The 22,300-nt window shown below is 38.2% G+C and overlaps 2 protein-coding genes across 2 annotated transcripts; one reads left to right on the top strand and one right to left on the bottom strand.

Annotated features, from left to right (window-relative positions):
• Window positions 1-17,956: 17,956 nt before the first annotated feature.
• Window positions 17,957-18,485, top strand: J4E84_005722 (uncharacterized protein; the record flags this gene model as incomplete). The annotated part of the gene is made up of 2 exons (XM_049388316.1): window positions 17,957-18,235; window positions 18,267-18,485. The coding sequence occupies 2 exons, from the start codon at window positions 17,957-17,959 to the stop codon at window positions 18,483-18,485; spliced, it is 498 nt and encodes a 165-aa protein (XP_049243861.1).
• Window positions 18,486-20,365: 1,880 nt separating this feature from the next.
• J4E84_005721 (uncharacterized protein) lies at window positions 20,366-20,886 on the bottom strand (the record flags this gene model as incomplete). The annotated part of the gene is made up of 2 exons (XM_049388315.1): window positions 20,366-20,535; window positions 20,586-20,886. The coding sequence occupies 2 exons, from the start codon at window positions 20,884-20,886 to the stop codon at window positions 20,366-20,368; spliced, it is 471 nt and encodes a 156-aa protein (XP_049243860.1).
• Between the last annotated feature and the right edge of the window lie 1,414 nt (window positions 20,887-22,300).

The following is a 22,300-nucleotide window of genomic DNA, read 5'->3' as shown; positions in this document are numbered from 1 at the left end:
GGCATTTAACTACACTAAGATTAGTAACTACCTTACTACCTGTCTAGAGGTAGAGAAAGAAGCTTGTATACTTAACCCCTCTAAAGTAGTTAAAGAGATTGTTCTAGAAGTTAAATTTAACCTAGCGCAGCTAATAGCCTATTAGCAATCTTAGTAACTAGCACTAACTCTCTAAGATAACTACACGCAGGCTTTCTAGCTACCTAAGCTTAATGTTCTACTCTAAAATAAGCTACTTAGGCTCTATGCCTTCTAGTCTTCTCTAGAAAAAGCACCTACTAATATAGAAGTAGATAACTTAGTTAATAAGATGCTTAATCTAAAGATTAATTATGCTAGCCTAGAGATAGAACTATAGAAGATCTAGTAGATCTACTACAAAACTAAACTTATAAACAACTCTAATATACGTAGTAAAGTAGACTATTAAGCTAATAAACGCGCAAACTACCTAAAAGCGTACCTACTCTAAGACTAGAGGCAATTCTAGCTAAATAACTAGTATTAATCTTAGTAGTAGTAGTAATATAGTAGTTACTAATAGAACACTAGTTAGACTTTCTGTAATAACTTCTAAGGCTTTTAGAATCTAGAAACTAGATATAATTAAGGCACTACAAATAGACAGGCTCTTAGAGTAACTATAAATTATTAAGTATATAATAAGAGTAACTATTATAAGTAGAACTACCTAACTCTTTAAGTGTATATAGATAAGAGCTAGCTATATATAGATAAATAGAACATGCTTTAGTAGAGTACGCTAGAGAACTCTTAGAGCTATATTAATAATCTAGGCTAGAGACTATAGGCTAAGAGTATTTTAGCTAAAATTAAGTAATAATTTCTAAAGAAGAATATTAACTCTCTTATAGTTAATACCTAGTTTAGTAACCTAAAGGCTCTAATTAGTATAGAGAATAACGCTATTTTAGTTTAGCTTATGCTAGACTCTACTAGAAGCCTCTAAGCAGATAACATAGAATAATTCTAGAAGCTTTTAAGCATCTTTGCTAAAGACAAATTAGACTACTACCTATATCTAGTAAACCTAAATTAATGCAATAACACTATTACAGCTATAACTATTTCTAGAGTATTCTTAGAACCTAAGAAGGTAGTATCTTATAATCTTTCTAAGGTTTAGAAGAAGATAATACTATAAAGACCTAGTAATAATTATATCTCTTATCTCTAAGGTTATAAGAATAGAATAGAATACTCTTTAAGCTATTAGGCGCTAAATAAGAAGAGGGTTATCTAATTTAGCAAAGAAGATAATCTTATATAACTAGATAATAGAGTATCTAGAATACTATAAGAATAATTAGAACTAAAGTCTAAGATAACTAATAAGTAACTAAGAAAGCGCAAGATTGTTAATAAGCTTAAGCCTAATGTATAGGCTATAATCTGTAGTATTCTAGGCACTTTAATCTCTCTTTAGATTAGTACTCTTCTTAGTAATATACCTAAAGTCTATAAAACACTATTTAACTCTAACTATATAAACAAGAAGCTAGATAAGCTTAAAGTTAATATTATAGAGACGTTAAGGTAATAGGCTAAATAAGAGAAGCTTTAAGAAGAGAAAGAAGAATAGAAGTTTAATAAGCTCTTAGGCGCTGTAGTTAATATAATTACTCTTAGCACTCTTCTTAACTACGTACTAGTAGAAGTAGAAGCTAGTAGAGTAGTTAACTGCTACAGCCTAAAGGTAGAATACTAGACTAACTAGAAGATTAGCTATATATAACAGCACATTATTATAGATTAAGGCTAAGAGTACAACTCTAAAAACGTAGATTATAACTATCTAAGAGATAATTAAGCGTATAACTAACTAATAGGTATTAAGTACTTGTGTTAAGACTACCTAAAGGTCTCTATTAATATTAGAAAGAACTCTTTTCTCTGCCTCTTAGACTTAGGCGCTAAGCTAAACACTATTAAAAGAGAAGTAGCTAAGAGAGCTATATTACTAATTATATTACTACTAGATAGTATAAAGGCTGCTTAGATAGTTACTACAAATAGAAGTATAGTAAGCTTTGTAGGTATTATCTAGAGTGTCTCTATTATTATAGACTAGATTAAAGTCTAAATAAACTTCTTTATTATAGAATTCTGCACTAATCTAATTATTCTAGGCAACTCTTTTCTAATAGACGCTTAGGCGCGTATTAAGTATGTAACTAATAGATTAATATACTATTATATCTTTAGCGTAGATAGCTAAGCTAATATAAGATTTATATATACTAGAAGTAATAAGCTTATAGCTTCTAGTCTTTATACTAGACTTATATTAGAAAAAGGTATAGAAGTGTAGTAGCTAGCGCTATACTCTAGTACGTAACTAAAGAGCTAGTAGGTAGCGCAGCGTGCGCGTATGTAGAGGTAGTAAGTATAATAATAGAGGAGGTTAGAGATAGTAGACTAAATAGTAGTTAGATGCCTATATAACCTATTAGTAAATAGGTTCTATAGAAAAAGCGTAGAGCCTCTAGAAAAGATCTAACAGCGTACTTATTAAGATTAAATAGCAAGTTAATAGGCTTTAGGCCTAATAGAAGCCTACTAATAAGAGATAATAAAGGCCTATATATTTTTAAGATAGAAGACGTTAAAGAGCTATTAGTCTAACTTCTAAGTAATATTGTAAAGAGTATTAGTAACAAAGATACTATAAAATAGAGTAAGGCGTTCTTTTAGGCGAAGAACCTAGCTAAGGTAGATAAAGGCCTTGCACTAAAGGTTAATGTAGTTATAGTGTTACGCGAATCTGCGTATATAGCTACTAAGTATATAGTAAGTTAGCTAAATAACGCTTAGATTAATAGAGCTTATAAGCGCAAAGGCGTTAAGATTAAACCTATAGACAACTCTAGCTAACTAACATAACCTATTAAGAGGTAGTTAGACTAGAAGAAGAGGGTAGCAGCAAAGCAAATACCTAATACTAATAGCTAATTAGCTCTATTTGCTAAGTATTTTAAGCTATAATACGCTGTATTTCTCTAAGGCACTTAAATAATACCTAAATGTATTTTAGAGATAAAAATCTTATTAGAGTTATTACTAGTAGAGAAAGATATACTCTTAGAGGTTCTCTACTAACAAGAAGTAGCACTAGCCTAGAACTTTAGAGAATCTAGAAGAGTTAGTAAAGACGTTATCTCTTTAGTTGTTATTAATATAGTACTATATTAAGCCTAGAGAGCTAACTAGTTCTCTGTTCTAAGAAAGCTTTAGTAGGTTATAATTAATATAATTTAGAACTATATTAATAGAGGTACCTTAGAGTTATATAAGAGCTAGTATTGTAACCTATAGTTCTTAGTTGCTAAGAAAGACAAGAGGTATTGCCTAATTAATAACGCTTAAAAACTTAACAGAGTTATAATTTGCAACGCTAACCTACTACCTAATTCTAATAAGTTTTTAGAAGAATTTACAGAATACGTTATTATAAGCCTATTAGACTTCTTTTTAGAGTATAACTAAGTAGAACTACACAAGAACTTAAGAGATATAATAGCCTTTTTAACGCTATTAGAACTTATATAATAATATACACTTCTAATAGGTATAATAAACTTTCTAGTAGAGTTTATATATATTATAATAAAGATTTATAGAGACTATATCTCTAATAGGTATATACTATACCTTAATAATGTGTATATTAAAAGGCTAAAGAAGCGCTATAGCAACTATAAGATAGAACTAAGTATAAGGTAGTTTATTACCAAACACCTTTTAAATATTAATAAAGTGCTTACAGATATTAAGCGTGTAGACGCAATAATATTAGGCTATAAGTCTAACTTCTACTACTTTTCTATAATTATTATAAGCTATTAAATTAATAAGTATAGCTACTACTCTAATAAGAAAAAGGTTAATAAGATTACGCGTTAGCTAAATTATCGCAACGCTAAGAAAGTCTAAATATTTCTTAGAATCTATATTTACTATAGAGTATAGATACTAGATTTTACTATTATTGTAGCCTTTTTATTTAAGCTTCTCTATAAGAATACACTATTTAAATAGAGCCTAGAGTAGAAGTAGGCAATAGAATATCTTAAGGTAACTCTAACAACCGCTCTAGCGCTAGTTTCTATTAACTACACTAAGCCTATCTAAAAGATTATTCTTATAGTTAATAGTAGTAAGAAGAGTTAGAGTATAGTTATTATGCAGCTTAACCTAAATAGCTATTATTACCTAGTACGCTTTAAGAGTAGAGTTTAGTCTACTACTAAGAGAAATTAGAATTTAAGTAAGTATAAATGTAAGGCTCTTCTACTTACTCTAAAGAAGTTTTAGTTCTATATCTATAGAGTAAACTTCTAAGTTAAGATAGATGCGAAAACGCTTATTGCGCAACTCTAACAAAGCGTAATAGATCTCTTTAGAGCTCTAATTACTTAGTAGCTTATACTTCTTAATATATAGAAGTTTAATATTATCTATATAGCTAGTAAAAAGAACGTTATAGCTAATGCTCTTTTAAGAATACCTAAGCTAGATAGCTAGAAGCTGCCTAATAAATCTAAGAAAGATATAGAAGACTTTATTAATACGCACCTAAATATAGTTTAGCTTATCTTTAGCAAAGCTCTAGCGCACGCGTATAGAATATACTAGGTAGATCTTTCTTTTAATAATTAACTACTAGTAGATAGCTATAGTAATAAGTTATAAGTAATCGCAGGCTAGCTTCTATTTCGCAGAAAGCCTAAGTATATATCTACTACTAAGTTTTGTAAGTTTAAGAAGAAGGCGCTCTAAATAACCTTTAGAGAACAACATCTCTTTATAATCTTCTTAGAAGGCTAGCCTCTACAAAGAGTAGTAGACTTAATAGATAAGTAGTATAAGATTATTAGATCTTTCTATAATAAGTCTAGCTACTAAGGCAAGAAAAGTACCTAGCGTAAGGTGTAGGCATACTACTATTAGAAAGAATAGTATAATTAAGTTAAATAATATGTATAGTCTTGCTCTAAGTGCTAATTATATGTATTAGTAATAGTTTAAAAAGAGCTTTAGCCTATAGAGCTACTAATAGTACTATTTATATAGATTACTATTAACGTTATTTATATACTGCCTAGTTGTAATAGCAAGAAGTTTCTTATTATTGCCTAAGACTACCTTTCGTAATAGGTAGAAGCTAAGACCTTAGCTAAAAATAACTTAAAGAGTATTTAGAAGTTTCTACTATATAATATATTTTATTAATAGAGTATTCTACTTAAGATATTAGCTAATAGAGGCTCTAAGAATAAGGGCCTTATTAAAGAACTTTAGAAGTAATAGAGAATTAATAGAGTTATTTTAAGCGCCTACTACTCTTAGAGGTAGAGACTTATTAAGTAAGAGCACGCGCCTATTATAGCTACTCTAAAGAAGCTTTCTAGTAACTAGGTAGACAACTTACCTAACGTTCTATAGGCTAACTATACAACTATTAAGCAATCTATAAACAAGACACTAGCTTACTTAGTCTTAGGCTAGCAGCATATCTTGCCTATTAAGCTATCTATTCTAACTTAGTAGACGCTTCTATAGAATAACGTTTAGAATATATCTACTTTTCTTATAATATAAGCCTACTAGTTTAACTATAGAGATAAATAATTTAAGAAGTCTATTAACTACACTATACGTCTTAAGCATAAGAATAAAGACTATTTTAACTAGTTAAGAGTTCTTTAGCTAAGTAAGCTTTCTTTAGATAATCTTATTCTATTAAGAGACTCTTTCTATAAAAACAACTAATCTACGCTTACTAAGTTCTTACCTAAGTAGAAGAGGCTATTTTACATTTATAGCGTTAATAAAAAAGGTTAGTATTAGTTAGAAGAGCTTAATAGCACCTTTTTCTAAAGTTATACGCTAGAAAACTACCTAAAGGCCTTTTACTAGCGCATAGTAGTAGATCTTACTAAGATTAATAGGCTAGACTACGCTGCAACTATATTCTCTACTAATAAAACTAATAATATAGATTAAGAAGTAAGTAGTAATAATAATAATAAGACGTCTAAATAGCCTACGTATAGCTAAGACATTCTAGATACTCTAGAGTTAACTAAAGTTTAAAGAAGCCTATAGCTAAGAGCTTAACTAGATAATTAGTTAGTTAATGTAGAAGAGAAACAGAATATAGAATAGGTATTATCTAGACCTTAGCAATTATTAGTAGTTATTCTAACAAAGAAGCTAGATTTTAACTAGAATAAGTATTAGGCATATATATTATAGGTATAGTTTTAAGTAGTTTTAGATATATATATATTAAACGCTATAACTAAGCTCTAAACTACGTCTATAAATATATACAGAGAATAGCTACTATTATTGCAGCCTATAACTAAGCAACGTACCTACTTCTTACTTTTCTTCTTCTTCTTACTAGAGGTCTTCTAGACTAATAAGCCTTTAGACTTAGATAGAGTAAGAAATTTATTACTTTTATTATTATTAATATCTATAGCCTTAGTAGAAGGCGTAGTAGGCTTATAAGTGCAAAGAGTACGTATAGAGGTAGGTAGTAGTACTAGTTTCTTTGTCTTCTTAGTAGAGGTAGACTTTATAGTACTTTTAGAAAAAACGCGCTTACGCTTAGAAGATAGTAGAGCTAGAAGACTCTTTAGAGTAGCTATAGCCTTCTCTAGCTAAGTAAGCCTTAGCTTGTAATTCTTCTTAGAGATACTCTTACTATAGTTGCTAATATCTAAGTTCTAAAACTTCTTAGTAGAGTTATAATTACTATTACTAACTAGCTTCTTAGAAGCACGCAGAGCCTAAACTATAGAACTCTTCTTATATAACTAAAGTGCGCTTAGGCTATTAGAGCTATTAAGAGAGAAGAAAGATTAGAATAATTAATAAAGAAGGCAGAATGCTATAGAAAGCTTATTAAGATCTACTAGCTTAGTAAATATAACCTTCTTGCTAGAGAAGTTAGGCTAACCTAAGAACAAGTTAGCTATTATACTAATACTAAGAAAGTAGATGTCTAAGAGGTAGTTAGAAACTTATAAGTAAAAGAGCACTAGAGTTTTACGCTCTTTGCGTAGTAATTAGTGCAAGTTCTCTATAGTATTAGAAAGCTATTTAATATAACTAAGTAACACAACTTAAATAGAAGCTTTAAACTACGTTTATAATAGCTATATATTTTGTTATATCTACTAAGCTCTTTATTCTTGTCTAAAGCTAACTTATACTTAATTACGCTAATAAGATAATAGTATATAAGTATAGTAACAAGAGGCTTAAAAATAATTTACTTATAGTTTATACTAAGAGAGAAGAACTTATAGAAAAATAAATAGTTCTTAGATATGTCTAGAGGCGCTAAATTAATTTTGCGCTTAATCTAAGGTTTTTTACTCTAAGTTAGAAAGTAGACTACTACAAGAACTAGTCTAGCTAGAGTCTCTAAAGTGTTAAGGTTAATAATATATCTATAGAGGTCTTTAATCTAGTTAATAGTAAAGTTAGTACGCAATATATATATTACTATAAAAGAATATAATGTTAGTAGAATGTCTTTTAGAAAGTAAGAAAGAAAGATAGTAGACTTACTCTAGCTAATAATAGTATTAGAGGTAGAAATATACTTTAGTAGCTTGTGCAACTCTACTACCTAATTACTAAGAGCTCTAGGCACTAGACGCTTTTTTGCAGGCAACTTAGAAAGAACTTTAGACTTAGAAGAGCTAGAGCTCTTAATAGAGAGGCTAAATTTCTTAATATTAGATAGAGTTTTATAGTAGTTAGGCGGCATAGTAGAGCGTAAAGTGTTCTTATCTATAATACTCTAAAGCGCCTAAGAGGCGCTTAGCGCGTTATTAAGGTTAAAATCTATTTACGTAATACCTAAGAACGTCTTAATATTAATCTACTCTTAAAGGCTAAGAAAAGATCTCTTGTTATCTAAAGTAGAGAAGTTAAAGTTATTAAAAGGCTACGTATCTAGCTTATTAAACTTATTAGCACTTATAGTTATAGGCTAAGTAGTAATAGTAGCTAAATAGTTCTTAGTATTAGGCTTAGCAGTTATCTTGTTAGCAGAAGTTAGCTTAGAAGTAGTAGCCTCTAGCGTAGTAATAGTAGATACTTACTTAGGCGTAGCGCGTAGAAAGGCTTATAAAGTAGTAGAGTAGGCGTTATTAAAGTTAGAAGAGATAATAGACGCGCTCTTAATAATAGGCTGCTAGATAGTCTTACCTTTAGACGTAGTGTTAATAGAGCTAAAAGCTATAGTAAGAATACGCGTAGAATAATAGTAGTAGTAGTAAAGTAAAGAGTAAGAAGAGGTAGAAGAGCGCGTAGAAGAGTATAAGGTAGTTAAAGCGTAGAAAGAGTAGAAAGTAGTAATAGAGATATTATAAGAGAATTTACTTAATGTATTTACTACCTAAAGAGCTATTAAGCCTATAGTAATAGATCTACTTTTCTTATAAGAACTACTACGCAACACTAGATTACAACACTAGAATTTTAAAGCTAGCTAGTATATAATAATACTCTTAGAATGTATTAGCGATATAAGAAGAATATTACAATACTGTAATATAGAATGCAATACATTTAGAGTAGTTAGAAATTTAACTAAAGGCTACTTAGCTAGAGCTATAGTAAAACTCTAACTAAACATCTTAAGTAGGCGCTTAGATTAGTATCTGCTAATAAGAAAAGGCTCTTAGATAGGCTAGAGAACAGCTTTAAGAACTTTAGAAATAGATCTTAACTTTATAGAAGAATTATTTTAATTTAGAAAGATATTAGAAAATCTTCTACATAATTATAAAGGCTGCTAAGGCTATTACTATTAGTACTTCTTAATTACAGCTTAGAATCTAGTATTATTATAATAACTACTAGAAACCTAAGAATATTATAATAGAAAGATTATATCTAAATAATATTTAGAACCTAAGGCTAAAGAAGAAGAGACTTTCTTTCTTTTAAGTATAGAAGAGAAGTAATATAGGTTTAGCTATTACAATATTATAGATATAAGAATGTAAAGTAATAAGAGAAGACTTAGAAGTATATTATAATTTTATTTGCTATAACTATAGAGTAGAATAGATAGACCTAAGAGTTAATTAGAGAGAAAAGAGACTAGAGAACTACCTACGTATAGAAGAGCTAGTAGAGCTAGAAGTTATAGAATTAGTAGAAGTTAAAGAAGAAACAGGCTTAGTAGTTCTAGTAGAAGTAGTAATAGAAGTAGTAACAGCAGAAGCCTTAGACTTAATAATATTATTACTAATAGTATCTACCTTATTAGCAATAGCCTTCTTAGGCTTAGGCTGCTTGCAAGGTTAACTATAACTACTATCTAGAACCTAGACAGAAGAAGAAATAGTACAGAAAGCGCAATAATAAGGTTTTCTAGTTAGCGTAATAGGCTTAAGAACACTAGTAGCTAAATAGCTATTAGGTCTAATAGAAAGCGCAGCGTCTAGAGTAGGCTAGCTAGTAGATAGATTAGACTTTGCAGGTTAGCTCTAACGCTTAGCGATAGTTAACCTAGACTTATTATTACTCTTACTAAGAATCTTTAAGCGTAGTAATAATAACTAAATATAAGTTACGCTAGTAGAAGTAGAAGTAGCCTTAGTATTAGAAGCCTCTTTAGATAAATTATAGCTAAGATTCTTTAGGCTTAGTTAGAAAGCTAAGTTATAACTAGCGTTAACATTACTTAAATAGTATCTGTACTAAGTAGCTATACTATTACTAGCCTAGGTAAATAAGGCCTTATTGCTCTCTTTAGATATAGTAGTTAGCTTCTTACTAGCCTTAAAATAAGTAAAGACGCTCTTAGAGGGACTAGCAATTATATTAGAGGCAACTATAGACTTAGTAGCTATAGTAGACTTAAGGCTACGCCTTACTACTTAGGTCTCTAGAAGAACATATTAGCAAAGATACTAGAAATAAGAAAGTAAGTGTCTAAAGAATAGTTAGCAACTTACTATAAAAAGAGTAGACCTAATAATTACTATACTTTAAGTAATTAGTATAAACTCTACTCTTTATTAGCTAGCTATTAATATAGACCTAGATACACTAGCTAAATATCTTTCTATAATTTAACAACGCACACTAACTATAGATAATAATCTTAATAGAAGAATTCTTAACTAAAGAATTAATTATACTAACTAACTTAGCGCTAAAGTAATAAAATAGTATAAGCGCCTCTATATTAGAGTTAAATAGCTAGCGCGCAGACTTATTATCTAACTAAAAGAATTTGCTAATAGTTATCTCTAGATTAGCTAAGTAGAAGTTACTATAAGCGTTAACCTATATATTAGACTAATAGCTTTTCTAATTAGTAGCTAAAATAGATAAAGAAGGCCTAAGTATATATTCTATACTTTATAAGGTATGCAAGTAATTCTACATATCTATAGTAAAGCTAAGAGTAATAATATAGGCTCTCTAGTTAGTTACTAATAAGGTAGAAGATATTAGAATAATATTTAGTTAAAAGGCTCTAGAGAAGAGAAAAGACTTACGCTAGGTAATGTACTAATTATAACTAGAGTTAGAAGTTTTATACTTATATAACTTTACTATACGTATACTACGCCTACTTTCTTTAATAGCCTTAGTTAGAGTAAAGATAGAAAGGCGTAGAGACTTACTCTAGTTCTTCTACTTCTTAGAAAGGCAAAACGTAGGCGTCTAAGAAGCTTTTATTAGAGCTAAGTTAGGCTAAGAAGAGCTAGTAGAGTTAATGTTGTAGACAGAGGAGAGCAGTAGAGCAGTATTAGATACGTTAGTTATAATAGTATTAGTTTAGCTAACACTAGCGCTAGTCTTAGCTTTAATTAAGAGCGTAGTTTTAGGTAGAGTAGGTAGAGTAGGTTTAGCTAATAGCTGTTTAGGCGCACGTAAAGGTTAGAATAATAAAGTAGTATTATTACTAGCACTTTTAGTTATAGGCTAAGTAGTAATAGTAGTAGAATTATCTGTAGTCTTAGGCTTAATAGTTATCTTATTAGTAGAAGTTAGCTTAGAAAGCGTAAGCGCGTGCGTAGTAATAGCAGTAGCTTACTTAGCTATAGTAGGCTTAAGAGCAGGTATAGTAGTAGAGGTAGTAGAGCTATTATTAGCCTTAAATATAATAGCTAGCTTAGCAGTAAGCTTCTAAGTATAGAAGGTAGATGTAGTAACTAGTATAGTATCTGCAGTAGCTAACTTGCCTTTAGAGCGCTTAGGTAAAGCTATAGTAGAGAAAAAAGGTTAAGGTAGAGTAAAGTAGAAGAAGAGAAGAAAATAGAGAGAGAATAGCAAAAGGCTACGCACGCAAAGGTAGAGTTAAAAGTAGTAATTACTATACGCAAGAAGAAAAGTTATAATATTATTATTTTAATAGCCTAGTTACTAAGCGCTAAAGAGCTCTTAGGTAAAAAAGTAAAGTAACTAGCGCATAGGTTCTAATAGCAGTGTAGCACGTACAAACCTTCTAGAATATCTCTATAGATGCACTAGTAATGCACTAGAGATAATAGAATATCTATTAGAGAAAAGGCTAATATTATAGAGAGTTAAGCGCTAAACAGGTAGGCGCTATAGAAAAGTAAAGATTAAACCTAAGAAAGACATAGATCTAAGCCTAAGAGATTATTAGCTGCTAATATTAAAAGTAATTAAGACAAGGTTTAGAATATACTAGAGAAATAGAGGAAGAGGCTACAGGCTAGTAGAAGAGATTAAATTAAAACAAGAAGAGTAATAGAGAAAGATATACTAGAATAGAAATAGCCTAAAGAGATTTTGCATTTAGATTTCTAGGCAGAAGTTTAGCGTATAGTATATTTAGATTAAGTAGATAGAATCTAGCAATGTAATAGATAGAAAAAGATATCTAAGAGCTATTCTCTTGTTTGTGCTTAAGAAGAAGAGAAGGCCTTCTTCTTAAGTGTAGAAGAGATATAGTAGTAAAACTAGTAATATAATAATAGACTAAACAGCTATTAGGCTTAAGAGTTAGTGCGCTAGAGAAAGCTAGGTCTAAACAGCGTTTAGATAAGAATAACAACAATACACACATAATACAATTAACTGCATTAAGTACCTATTCTAATAGAGATACTTCTAATTACTCTACTACAATATTATTAGTACTTATCTCTTATTTAATACTAGTAATATTTTTTCTAAACACTAAAACTAGATTACTACTAATATTATAGCTATAAAGTTTTTTAATTTTATTATATAGCTATAGAGAGAGTATTTTATTATTAAGAAGAAGAGTAGAAGCTATAGATAATAGATTAAAGTTATTAAGAATTTAACTTAGAAGAAAGGCTTTATAGCTATTAAAGCGTATAAATATCTATTTAGTTAGTAATATATAGTAGTAGTAGAGATAGAGAAGTACTTACTAATATAGTAGATAAAGTAAGTATTAGAGAATAGAAAAATATTTTTAGAAACTTTTATTTATTACACTTAGTATACGCTTATACGCTCTTAGTACTAACTTATACTTAATAGATACCTATAAATAGACGTTACGTTAATAGATTATAGTACTAAAGTAATCTTTAGTAAAAAATTAAAAAAATTAAAATATTAGCTAAGGCTTAGCGCGCTAAGCTTTATATTATTTACTATCTAATCGCAAGTAGGCTGTAGAGGCCTTACACCTTATACTTATCCTTATATACCTATATACTGTTGCTTGCAACACTAGATCGATGAATACAATTACGTTTGATTCGGATGTAGGCCTCTAACTACTGTCCGTTGAAAGAATCCAAGCCTTCGAACGCGGTGGAGAAGGTGGAAACGTGCCGAGGAACGCATGATATAGCAACGTCGTCTCTGTAAGGTCTGCGACCAAGACTCAGAACAAGCTCTCCTGAAATAGTCAGCCTGGGGACAGAGAGTATGACTTGTCTATCGCATCAGCTCGCCGCTCGCAAACGTCAGGCTCCAATGAAGGCCTACGTCCAGGGCTTCCTATTCCTTTGCCGGCATGGTTGGGCATCAAAGGTCTTCAGCGTCGGAAGACCGCTCATGATTTCGAGAGTCCCACGGTATGACTCGGCGGGCCACATCTTGTCACAGAGAATTTGGGTTCGTGCAAGCAGCGGTTGGTGAATGCAGGCAAATTGCATACCAACAGGTCGCTAGGTACCCGAGTTCAGTAATGAATAACCGTTACTCCATCAACAATTTTACCGACAGCGCGCTCGCCAAGTGGTCGTTACTAGCTCATGAGATTGCGATATACGGTATATGAAGACACCGCATAGTGAGCAGTCAAGAGTTCGTTCGTCGGGATCGGTGTCCAGATTATTCCTCACTGCACGATGGGTTGTTCCAGTCCACGACACCGGGCAACGCGGTGGTTGCTAAGGTCGCCATGGTTGCAGACTTGATGTCGTTCAAGCCTTGCGTGGGCGCTTCGACTCTGGCTCAGAGAAGAGCCGCATCGATCCATCGGTAGCCACAGGTACGCTCCGTTCCTTCGCTTGCTTGACGTGGCGGCCTGGTCCTTAGGTGGTCGCCTGACGGACCGACCAATCGACTCCAACCTTGGCATGTGAATATCCAACATTCGCGTCGTGTTGGAAAGCGGATTGCCATTGTCGTGATGATAAAGCACATGGACCTGCAGATCAGTTCCAGATGGGGAGGCTCAGACGGATATGACGGCTCCCGGCAAAAATTGCCCGGTCACGGTCAGGGCCAGGGTACGAGGAACGTCATAGGTGTCGTGGTGAAGTGCGCATCTCCGGGTGGTGTTGTAATATGCGGGCGAGCAGGATGCGGTACCGTGGATGTGGCGCGGCGTACCAGTGAGAAGCTCTCACATACGCACCTCCCCTCACCCTTCTTTACCTTTTCACGAAGCAGCCGTGGCGATCACACACAAAGCGTCCGAATCGCTCAATATCAGACGACAACTCACATATCCTTCGGCCATCGATTCGCGTACCCTGTGGTCTACCAACGCCGTTCAAGCAAAAGCAATTATGTCCGCCGACCAGGACCACCACCCTCAGCCATCGTCTTTGAGCGACAAGACGAACATGGGCGACGCGTCGCGACCCACGACGGAAGACGGAGAGAACCAGATGCACCGCGACATTGTAGGAACAGGACTGCGAAGCGAGAGATCGAAGTGGTGGCTCAAATTCATCTTCTCCTCTATGGTGACCGCGCTCGCCATCTTCCTGCGCAACAGGTTCTTTGGCAATCCTTGGCGGTCCTCACCCCCCTGCGAAGCCCGGAGTTGCTGAAGATATGCGGTGGAGACTATCAAGCACAGTGAGGATGGGGAAAGGCGGACGTGGCTGGTTGTCGCGACGCGGTGTGGACGGGCGGAACGCGTGTACACAACCTGTTGTTAGCTTCAAATCAATGGCAGCGCATCGCGCATGCCTGAGTATGTTGCATAGTCGCGCTATCGTATGTGCGCATCAAGCACCGAGTCGGGAGCGTAATGGTCGTGAACGTGGTAGTCGTGAATGAGTTGGCCTGGCGGTAGGCGCTTGGACTCGGCACGGCAGATAAACCTCCGGGCTGCCCTCTCGCCGCCAGCACCAGCGCCAACGCCCCGTGCCGCACCCCGCAATTGCTTGCGCGTGGCCCGCAGCGCCCATCGTCATCTTCAAAGCATTGTACGCAAAGATAGACGGGCGAGCGCGCCATGGCCACACGGGCAAGAGCTTCGTCTGCCTTCGCCTTGTCGCTGCCCGTAGCCCCCGAACGAAGCCTCACCCAGCAGCTCGTCGCATGCTCTTCCAGCCCAGACAGCATCCTCGATAACCTCCGCGCCGGCGGCATATTCGGCGCATACCTACCGGAGTCCAACGCGTCATCTGCGGTGTCTCTGCGCCCGATGCCGTCGTATGATATCGGCATGACGGTCGATGGGGCGATGGGACTAGCCCAAGGAGGTCGATGCGGTCGCGTTGCCGGCGACAGGATGCTTGGTGGATGAAAGCGGGCTTCCTTCTGCCTCGATTCCAGGAAACAGGTCGATATCTAGCGATGCGATCTATCTCGCTACACCCTCGCTAATCAAGTTGTCTCTGCCATGAGCGCAATACGCTACGCGCGACACCCACACGACACCCACATGCGCATCGTACACACAGGCGAGGATGGTATCAGGCCTATGGCTACTTGGCATTGCGACCTGTCTGACAGCACGAGATTGACCGCTTCAACATCATTGTACCAGCACACGCGTCGTGCCTGCCCCCTCGCGACCCTCCACTTATCGACCATCACGATCCATCACTCCGCGATACCATACTCATTACGAAGCGACAGCGCGGCGGAGTGGTACTAGGATTGGTCTCTACACATATATGGTCGATCGAGCTTGCAGCTCTTAGAGCCGACGTCACGCGGCCTCATCGAGCGGAGCTTGAGACCGATGGCATCGCGAACGAAGGCATGTATGCGCACATACTCATTGGTTGAGACAGCATTGGGTAGTGGGAGGTATTGTGGACAGTTGACTTGTTTCTCTCCAGAGCACCCGAAATCGACTGCGACAATATCCGGCCGGCTCTGATCGAGGAGAAAGAGTCTACAGTGGGTACCTCAATCCGCCATACGCTGTGTAAGGTAGGGCATGTGCGCCGCATATGGCCGAAGCCTATGGTCATTGATCGGCTTTGGCCTCACCACCACCGCATGCCGCCCAGCCTACATCACCTCTCCGACGCGATATCGTGTCTCGACTCCACGTTCCTACGAAGTCGCCTCCAAGCGCCCTCGATCGACCTCCCACTACGTTGTACTTCGCCCCGTGTCTATCCGTCCCACAGGATCACCATGCAACATTGCGAATCCCCAGAATCACCACGGCGATCGCACCGCACAGCCAGAGTACAGCAAAGATCATTTTACAAGGGGTACACTCGTCGGAGCTGCGATTGTTGCGTTGTGAGTCCGCGTAGTGCGCCGTTGGAAACGCTCCGTAATCCATGATGTGTTGGGCTGAAGTGTAGACTGGTGCGCCCATCGCTGGATCTGTCGCCGGGTCGGAGTAGCTGGGTGGCTGATCATCCATCGCAGACTTGATGGTGCGTGAGTTATCTCAGACAAGGCTTGACGTTCGATTGACACTTACATCGTTGACGTTCTTACGCGCAGGATGCGAAAGTCTCCAGGATAAGTTGCGAGTTGCGGCGCTTTGGTGTTGTAGGTACGATTCGTTCGAGGGCAATGAGCTCCGTGACCAGACGCGCCAGCAATGCGTAGTTGGAAGGTAGACGCATTGATGTTAGGACTACTTACTTGAGTGGCAGTGCACCGTCTGAAACGACCTTGGCTTCGATGCCGCCAACAATCCCGACAACACGGCCCGCATAGCTGTGCCACACATCGCCCCAACCTCGAACGATCTGACATAAGCCATACGCCTTCTCCACCTCCGATCCCTTCGTGTTCCAAAGAAAGTATCACCAACAAGTTTCTGGACATGAGGTAAATCAGTTTTAGCACACATCTGCCGCGCCGTTGTTCCGGACGATCCTTCAAGGCACACTATGCTCTTCTTCGTACGGCGCGCGTCAGCTTGCACCTTCCGTACGCCCGCGAGGAACATGTCCAACAAGGGTAATGAGAAGCATCGTGATGACATGCGATCTCAAGGTTGTTGTTTAGGTCTCTGTGCCGCGAGTGGAAGCGTACGCCCGGTTCGATATTGGGGCTTTCGTGTTCCCTAAGGCAGACTCACGATACAGCTGTCAACTTCCCAGTCCGACCAGAGCGTCTTGCACCGGCGTCTACACAGGCGGCCTAAGGTGAACCTGTGGTATAAGAGTGCGCATCTCATCAGAAGTCTCGAGTATCAAACCCGAGCCTACCTTCATAGTCACATCCTTGCCGACAATGCTATTGATTCTGTTCGCAGTTTATATTTTATCTGCGAAGATAACAAGTGCCTATCCTGCCGACGCTTTCTCCAATGATTCATCTCCCCACGTCTTCAAGCGGAACCCATGTGATGGAAAGGATGCCGAACCTATTCTGTATCACGATTACAAGAACGATGTCTGCCCACCGCCTATGGGCATCGAATCGCCAGGCGTATGTCGCATGAAGAAGCAGCAGAACGAAGGGTCCTGGTGGAACCTGTTTCGGGGCTTCTATTGTAGCGGATTTTGCGAGGAGAACGCAGGTATTCATGACGAAAGTCTGATTCCGGCTAACTTGGGATTATAGGTGCGGTTCTTCTACGGTTAGGAGAGTATGTTCCTCTCGAACCTCTATTGCTATGGTCCCATGACATGTGGTATCACCGATACGACTACTACGGCTTGGGCGTACACTATCAACTTCCCGTTGAGTGGCAAGATAGCAGATTTCAGCGGTGGCGTCACTGGTGGCGTATCGAACACGAAAACTGTAGCTAAAGCTATGAACAAAGCCGTAAAGCTGGAGCAGAACGAGTGTAGGTACTTTGTATGGATCTCTATACTCAAAGAATCTTAGTAAGCATGCTCCAATCCGTCTCTTACTCGTTGCGAAAGTGACAAGCAAGTCTGATACAAACAAGATTTGTGGCTAACATTGTGTAGTGGTACTTATACAGGCGATGGCAAATATCTGGACGTCGCTCCCGGACATCCGAAGGGAACATGTGTTGATGGAACGAGCAAGCCCGATACATGCATCACAGTGCCAAATGCCGCCCGAGGTAGCGACAACGATCCTTGGGGTATTACTGTACTCGTCCGAGTGGACTGCACGACGCATGCACCGCTCCCATCTGATTGGTATGCACTCTCACCTCTAACTGCGTTAGACAATGACTGATTGCGATACAGTAAGCGATACCTTTGCGAGACTACTCGCTACTACTCTCTCCACGACGTTATGAGATCTTTGTGCTGACTGTATCGGTTTAGTTCAAGATCCAGCCTACAACATGCCGGATGTCCCGCTCGATCGGGGCGTGTACAACTCCTTCTCAGAGACCTTCGAGAACGATAATGCCGACATGATGTACGGTCAGTCGTCCGAGATCGACTGCTCCGTGGGCGATGCCTCCAAGCTAGCGCAACAAGAGGACTGCTACGCAGCCCTTGCGACAGGCATGATGCATCCAGTCGTGGGCCTCCTACAGGGAAGAAAAGGTGGACAATGGTGGGCGTCGGTAAATTTCACGCTCGACTCAGACGCTTCGCCAGATGCTGACTTGACTGCAGTACGTACACACTTGCGCTTTTCAAATTGAGTACGAACAAGACTGGACGGAGGATTGCCTTGTAGGTCTTACGGAAGCTCTGAAGGCTGCATCGGGCATCCTGAATACTTGCAAGGCCCAGGATAACGGCGGTGTGGGCGGTTCCCGAAAGATCCGCAACGACGGAAAATGCAATGCGACGCTTCGCCTCGCCAACACTGAGGGCAGAGAACCACCGCAGGACATGAGTCCTTTGGTTCCTAGGCATTGATCTGACTGCGGGATGAATGCCGTCAATTGTATGCATGCGTTGAGCGGATGCGCATGTTGGCGCGACCGTTGCTGAGACTGTTGCTGGATCTGGGTAGCCTGGTAGCGGATTACCAACGAGCGGCTGGGGAGTTGATGGGCGACAAGGCAATTGATCCGTCATCGCAAAAGCTTACCTCGGATGCTTGGGTTGCGATTAATCGGTCATGGGTGGTACGGTGCTCTTTCGAGAATTGCGCGCGTACGACAGGTGCTAGCAAGAGCAATTGTACGTATTTTAAATTTATTAAGTTTGTGTTATAAGCAATAGTATATATATATAAGAATAAGTATAAAGTATAAAGTCTTTATAGCTTACTTATAATTAAATAGTAAATTTTATAAAGCTTAGCGTACTAAGCTTTTAGCTAATATTTTAATATTTTTAATTTTTTACTAAAAAGATACTTTAGTACTATATACTATTAATATAATACTTATTTATAAGTATTTATTAAAACTTTTATATATAAAAAGTTAGTACTAAGATACTTTAGTACTATATATACTAGGCGTAATAAATAAAAGTTTTTAAAAGTATTCTTTTATTCTCTAATATTTACTTTACTTACTATATTAGTAAGTACCTTTTTTTATATACTATATATTACTAACAAAATAAATTATATTAATATACTTTAATAACTACTAGGTAATTTTTTTAAATTAACTTTTTAATAACTTTAACTTATTACTTACTTTTACTTTTCTTTTTAATAATAAAATACTATCTTTATAGTTATAAAATAAAATTAAAAAAATTTATAGCTATAATATTAGTAGTAATTTTATATTTATATTTAGTATTAATATTACTAGTATTAAACTAGAAGTTATTAATAATATAGTTATAGCTTAAATTAATATTAAGAAAGCTTATATTATTTTAAAAACTAGCTAGCTTATTTTTTTATAAGTTTTTTATTTTAACTAAAGTAACTATAAAAATAAAGTATTAGAAAAAATTATTAAGTAGTAGCTATTAGCTCTTAATAACTTTTAATATAAAATAAGTATAAAAAAAATTATAAGTAAAAAAAATATAAACTTTATAAAGAAGCTATTTAAAAAAAAGAATAAAGCTTAGATAGCTAAAGTACTATATTAATATACTTAAGTTTAGTATAAGTATAGAAATAAGTAAATAGCGTATATTACGCTAAAAATAAGTAAAAGAATATTAGTAATAGTATTATTAGTTAATTAAAACTATTAAATAAGTGTTAATTTGTCTTTTAGAGTTTCTTTTAACTAGGCGCTACTACTAAGAGCGATTGTACAAGGCACGCGTCTTTGCTCTCTTTAACTGCGCCGCAACTACGCCTTGTTTGTAGAGCTCTAGCAAAACATAAAATAGCTGTATAATTACATTCTTACCTGCATAACATGTTCGTAGCTGTCCGAACTCTGTCTGCTGCACATCAAATGAAATCTTCGGTTAACTCGAGCAGACTGGCATCCTCTCTCGTCTACCTGTTAATTCGTTTCTGAAATGGCGCATTTTGTTAGTGCGACGTCTGGAAATTTCGCGCGCGCAGGATACGGCGCAGGCCCCTGGTGCTCGCTACATTATCGCCTCGTTTGTCAGTGATTTGTGCTTTCAGCACACTCTTACAGGGCGCGCGGTACAACCTGTCAACATTACACCACATGAGCATTTGCTTGAAGGTTACATCCGATAGGTCGCAAGGTCTGTTGAAGTGCCGCTAGTCTCGATTTTACAAGCCCTACGAAAATCTCAAGACCTTGTATATCTTTGCCTGCACTGCACTTTCTAGCGCGGAATAGAGGTTCTCGTGCGCCCGTTAGGTAGTGCAAATACTATACACTTCGCTTGATACTCTAAAAGACTTTCCCCACCATACCGTTTCTGCGCATCATGGCTTCCTTCGTCTCGAGAGCATCGTACGAAGTCGCACTGTAGATGTCTTCGGAGAAGCCTAGGAGATCTTCCAGGCTGATCACCTCGTCAGGGGCCTTCCAGCCCAGCTCTGTTGGCAAGCGCTCGTTCTCTGCACAACGATTAGCACAGGATTGCGGTACACAAGGGTCAGATACCTACCGAAGAAGTACTCCACCAGGTCTCGCCTCGCAGTCTTCTCGGTCTTGTTGCCGAAGACGAGCATGTACCCAGCGCCTTCACCCGCGCTGAAGTCCGCGGCCAACTCTGACAAAGCAAATTTGGGGTTGTACTTCACCGAATCGATCATACGGGCGAGACGGGCGTTGGCGGCCATTTGGATGTCGATGAGGTCGTCTGTCCAGTAGGCACGGGTCTTATCGTAGATGGTGGAGTTGAAGGAGATGGCATCGTCGTTGAAGTATTTGTCCGAGCGACTAGATTGCGACGTTGTGTTAGTCATACGCTTCCTGGTATAGGTCCTCAAAGCGACCAGCGGACTCAGCGAAGGGCTGCAGGGCTTACCTCAGACTAGCGTCATGCTCCAAAATGTTGTGGTTGCCGAGCGTGTCGAGCCCCCAAGTCGTGGTGTTCGGGCCGGGGTTCGTCGTCAGCGCAAAGTTGTACAGCAACTCTGAGATGTCATCGCCGACGTTGATGGCCTTTCCAAGGGCGTGTTTGATCTGGGGGAGCGTGAAGTTGCGCCCTTCGCGAGGGAGGAAACCGTGGTTCGCCAGTGTGTTGAGCATAGGGCATGGGCCTCGTGCTAGAACATGTTAGTAATTGCTGCAGTAAGCAGTTGTGGAGACACCGAACGTACATTCTCCTAGACCAGCTGGGTGCCAGCTCGCGAGAGAGCCTTAGGCGTTAACGACGCCAACGCTTGCAAGCGTGACAACGACGAGAAATAGGATGCGCGTCATGTTGTTCGATAGGAAGAAAAGATATGTAAGGTGGGTAACTTAGGGAAGTCGTAAGTTGTTGCTATCGCACTGTCGCACTGTCGCACTGAATGTAGACGGGGTGCACGAATCCAACCAGAACACGCTTGAGATCTGTCTTATACTTTCTCCATCACAGTAAGATAAGCAAACTCGCATAGCCCGCACTCGGTCATCTTGGCCTGAGCTAGAGTCGCTCTATCCTAAATGGCATCTCAAACATTCCTATAGTGATACTTACGTGGACTTCGCGACTTAACCCCCTTCCGGTTCATCACGCGAGACAAGCGTACTCAGGCCCCCTAGATTTGGTCATCAGTGAGGCACTCTCGGTGCCCGAACCCCCGAGCAGTGGTACGGTGGATGTGATGACATTTCGAATTTGTGGAGAGTGACCTGTACGTATTAACAATCATTGCACGTTCACTGGTTGCTTGTGGCCAGGGAGGTCCTTGTTAGCGTACGCGGAAGGGACGTTCGGAAAAGATGGCGGGTCCTTAGTGTCTGTGAGGGTATAGATGGTTACTGCGCTGATGTCACACTTTGTATGTGCACGCTGAGGTGGGCTTGCTTTTGGCGTCACGGGATTCGCACTCATGGTTCAGGTACCTTCGCTGCCATTTGAACACATCGAAATTACCACTCGAAACCCCAGCAGACACCAGGATGCTTTTGGCTGACCCGCTCCCCTCGTAACAACTTAATCTACGGTATGCACGCACTGCAGAACAGACACGTCTCGAAGCCTGCGATATGCAGGCACACAACATGCGGTCCAGAAACGGGCAAAGTCGCGAATTTGGCACCGGCCGGGGCGCAGCAAGCATCGCGTAGCGAAGGACGCGAAGGACGCGTGAACTAGCGCCACTCGGCTTCTCAGCCTCCCGCCCGTCAGGACCGGAACGCCAAGACCGCCGCATCCGTGCCATCAGCCGA

The sequence above is a fragment of the Alternaria hordeiaustralica genome (genome assembly GCF_023758085.1).
Source record: "Alternaria hordeiaustralica strain BMP 2776 chromosome Unknown scaffold_10, whole genome shotgun sequence".
Lineage (NCBI taxonomy): Eukaryota > Fungi > Ascomycota > Dothideomycetes > Pleosporales > Pleosporaceae > Alternaria > Alternaria hordeiaustralica.
This window is presented reverse-complemented; position numbering and strand designations above follow the sequence as displayed.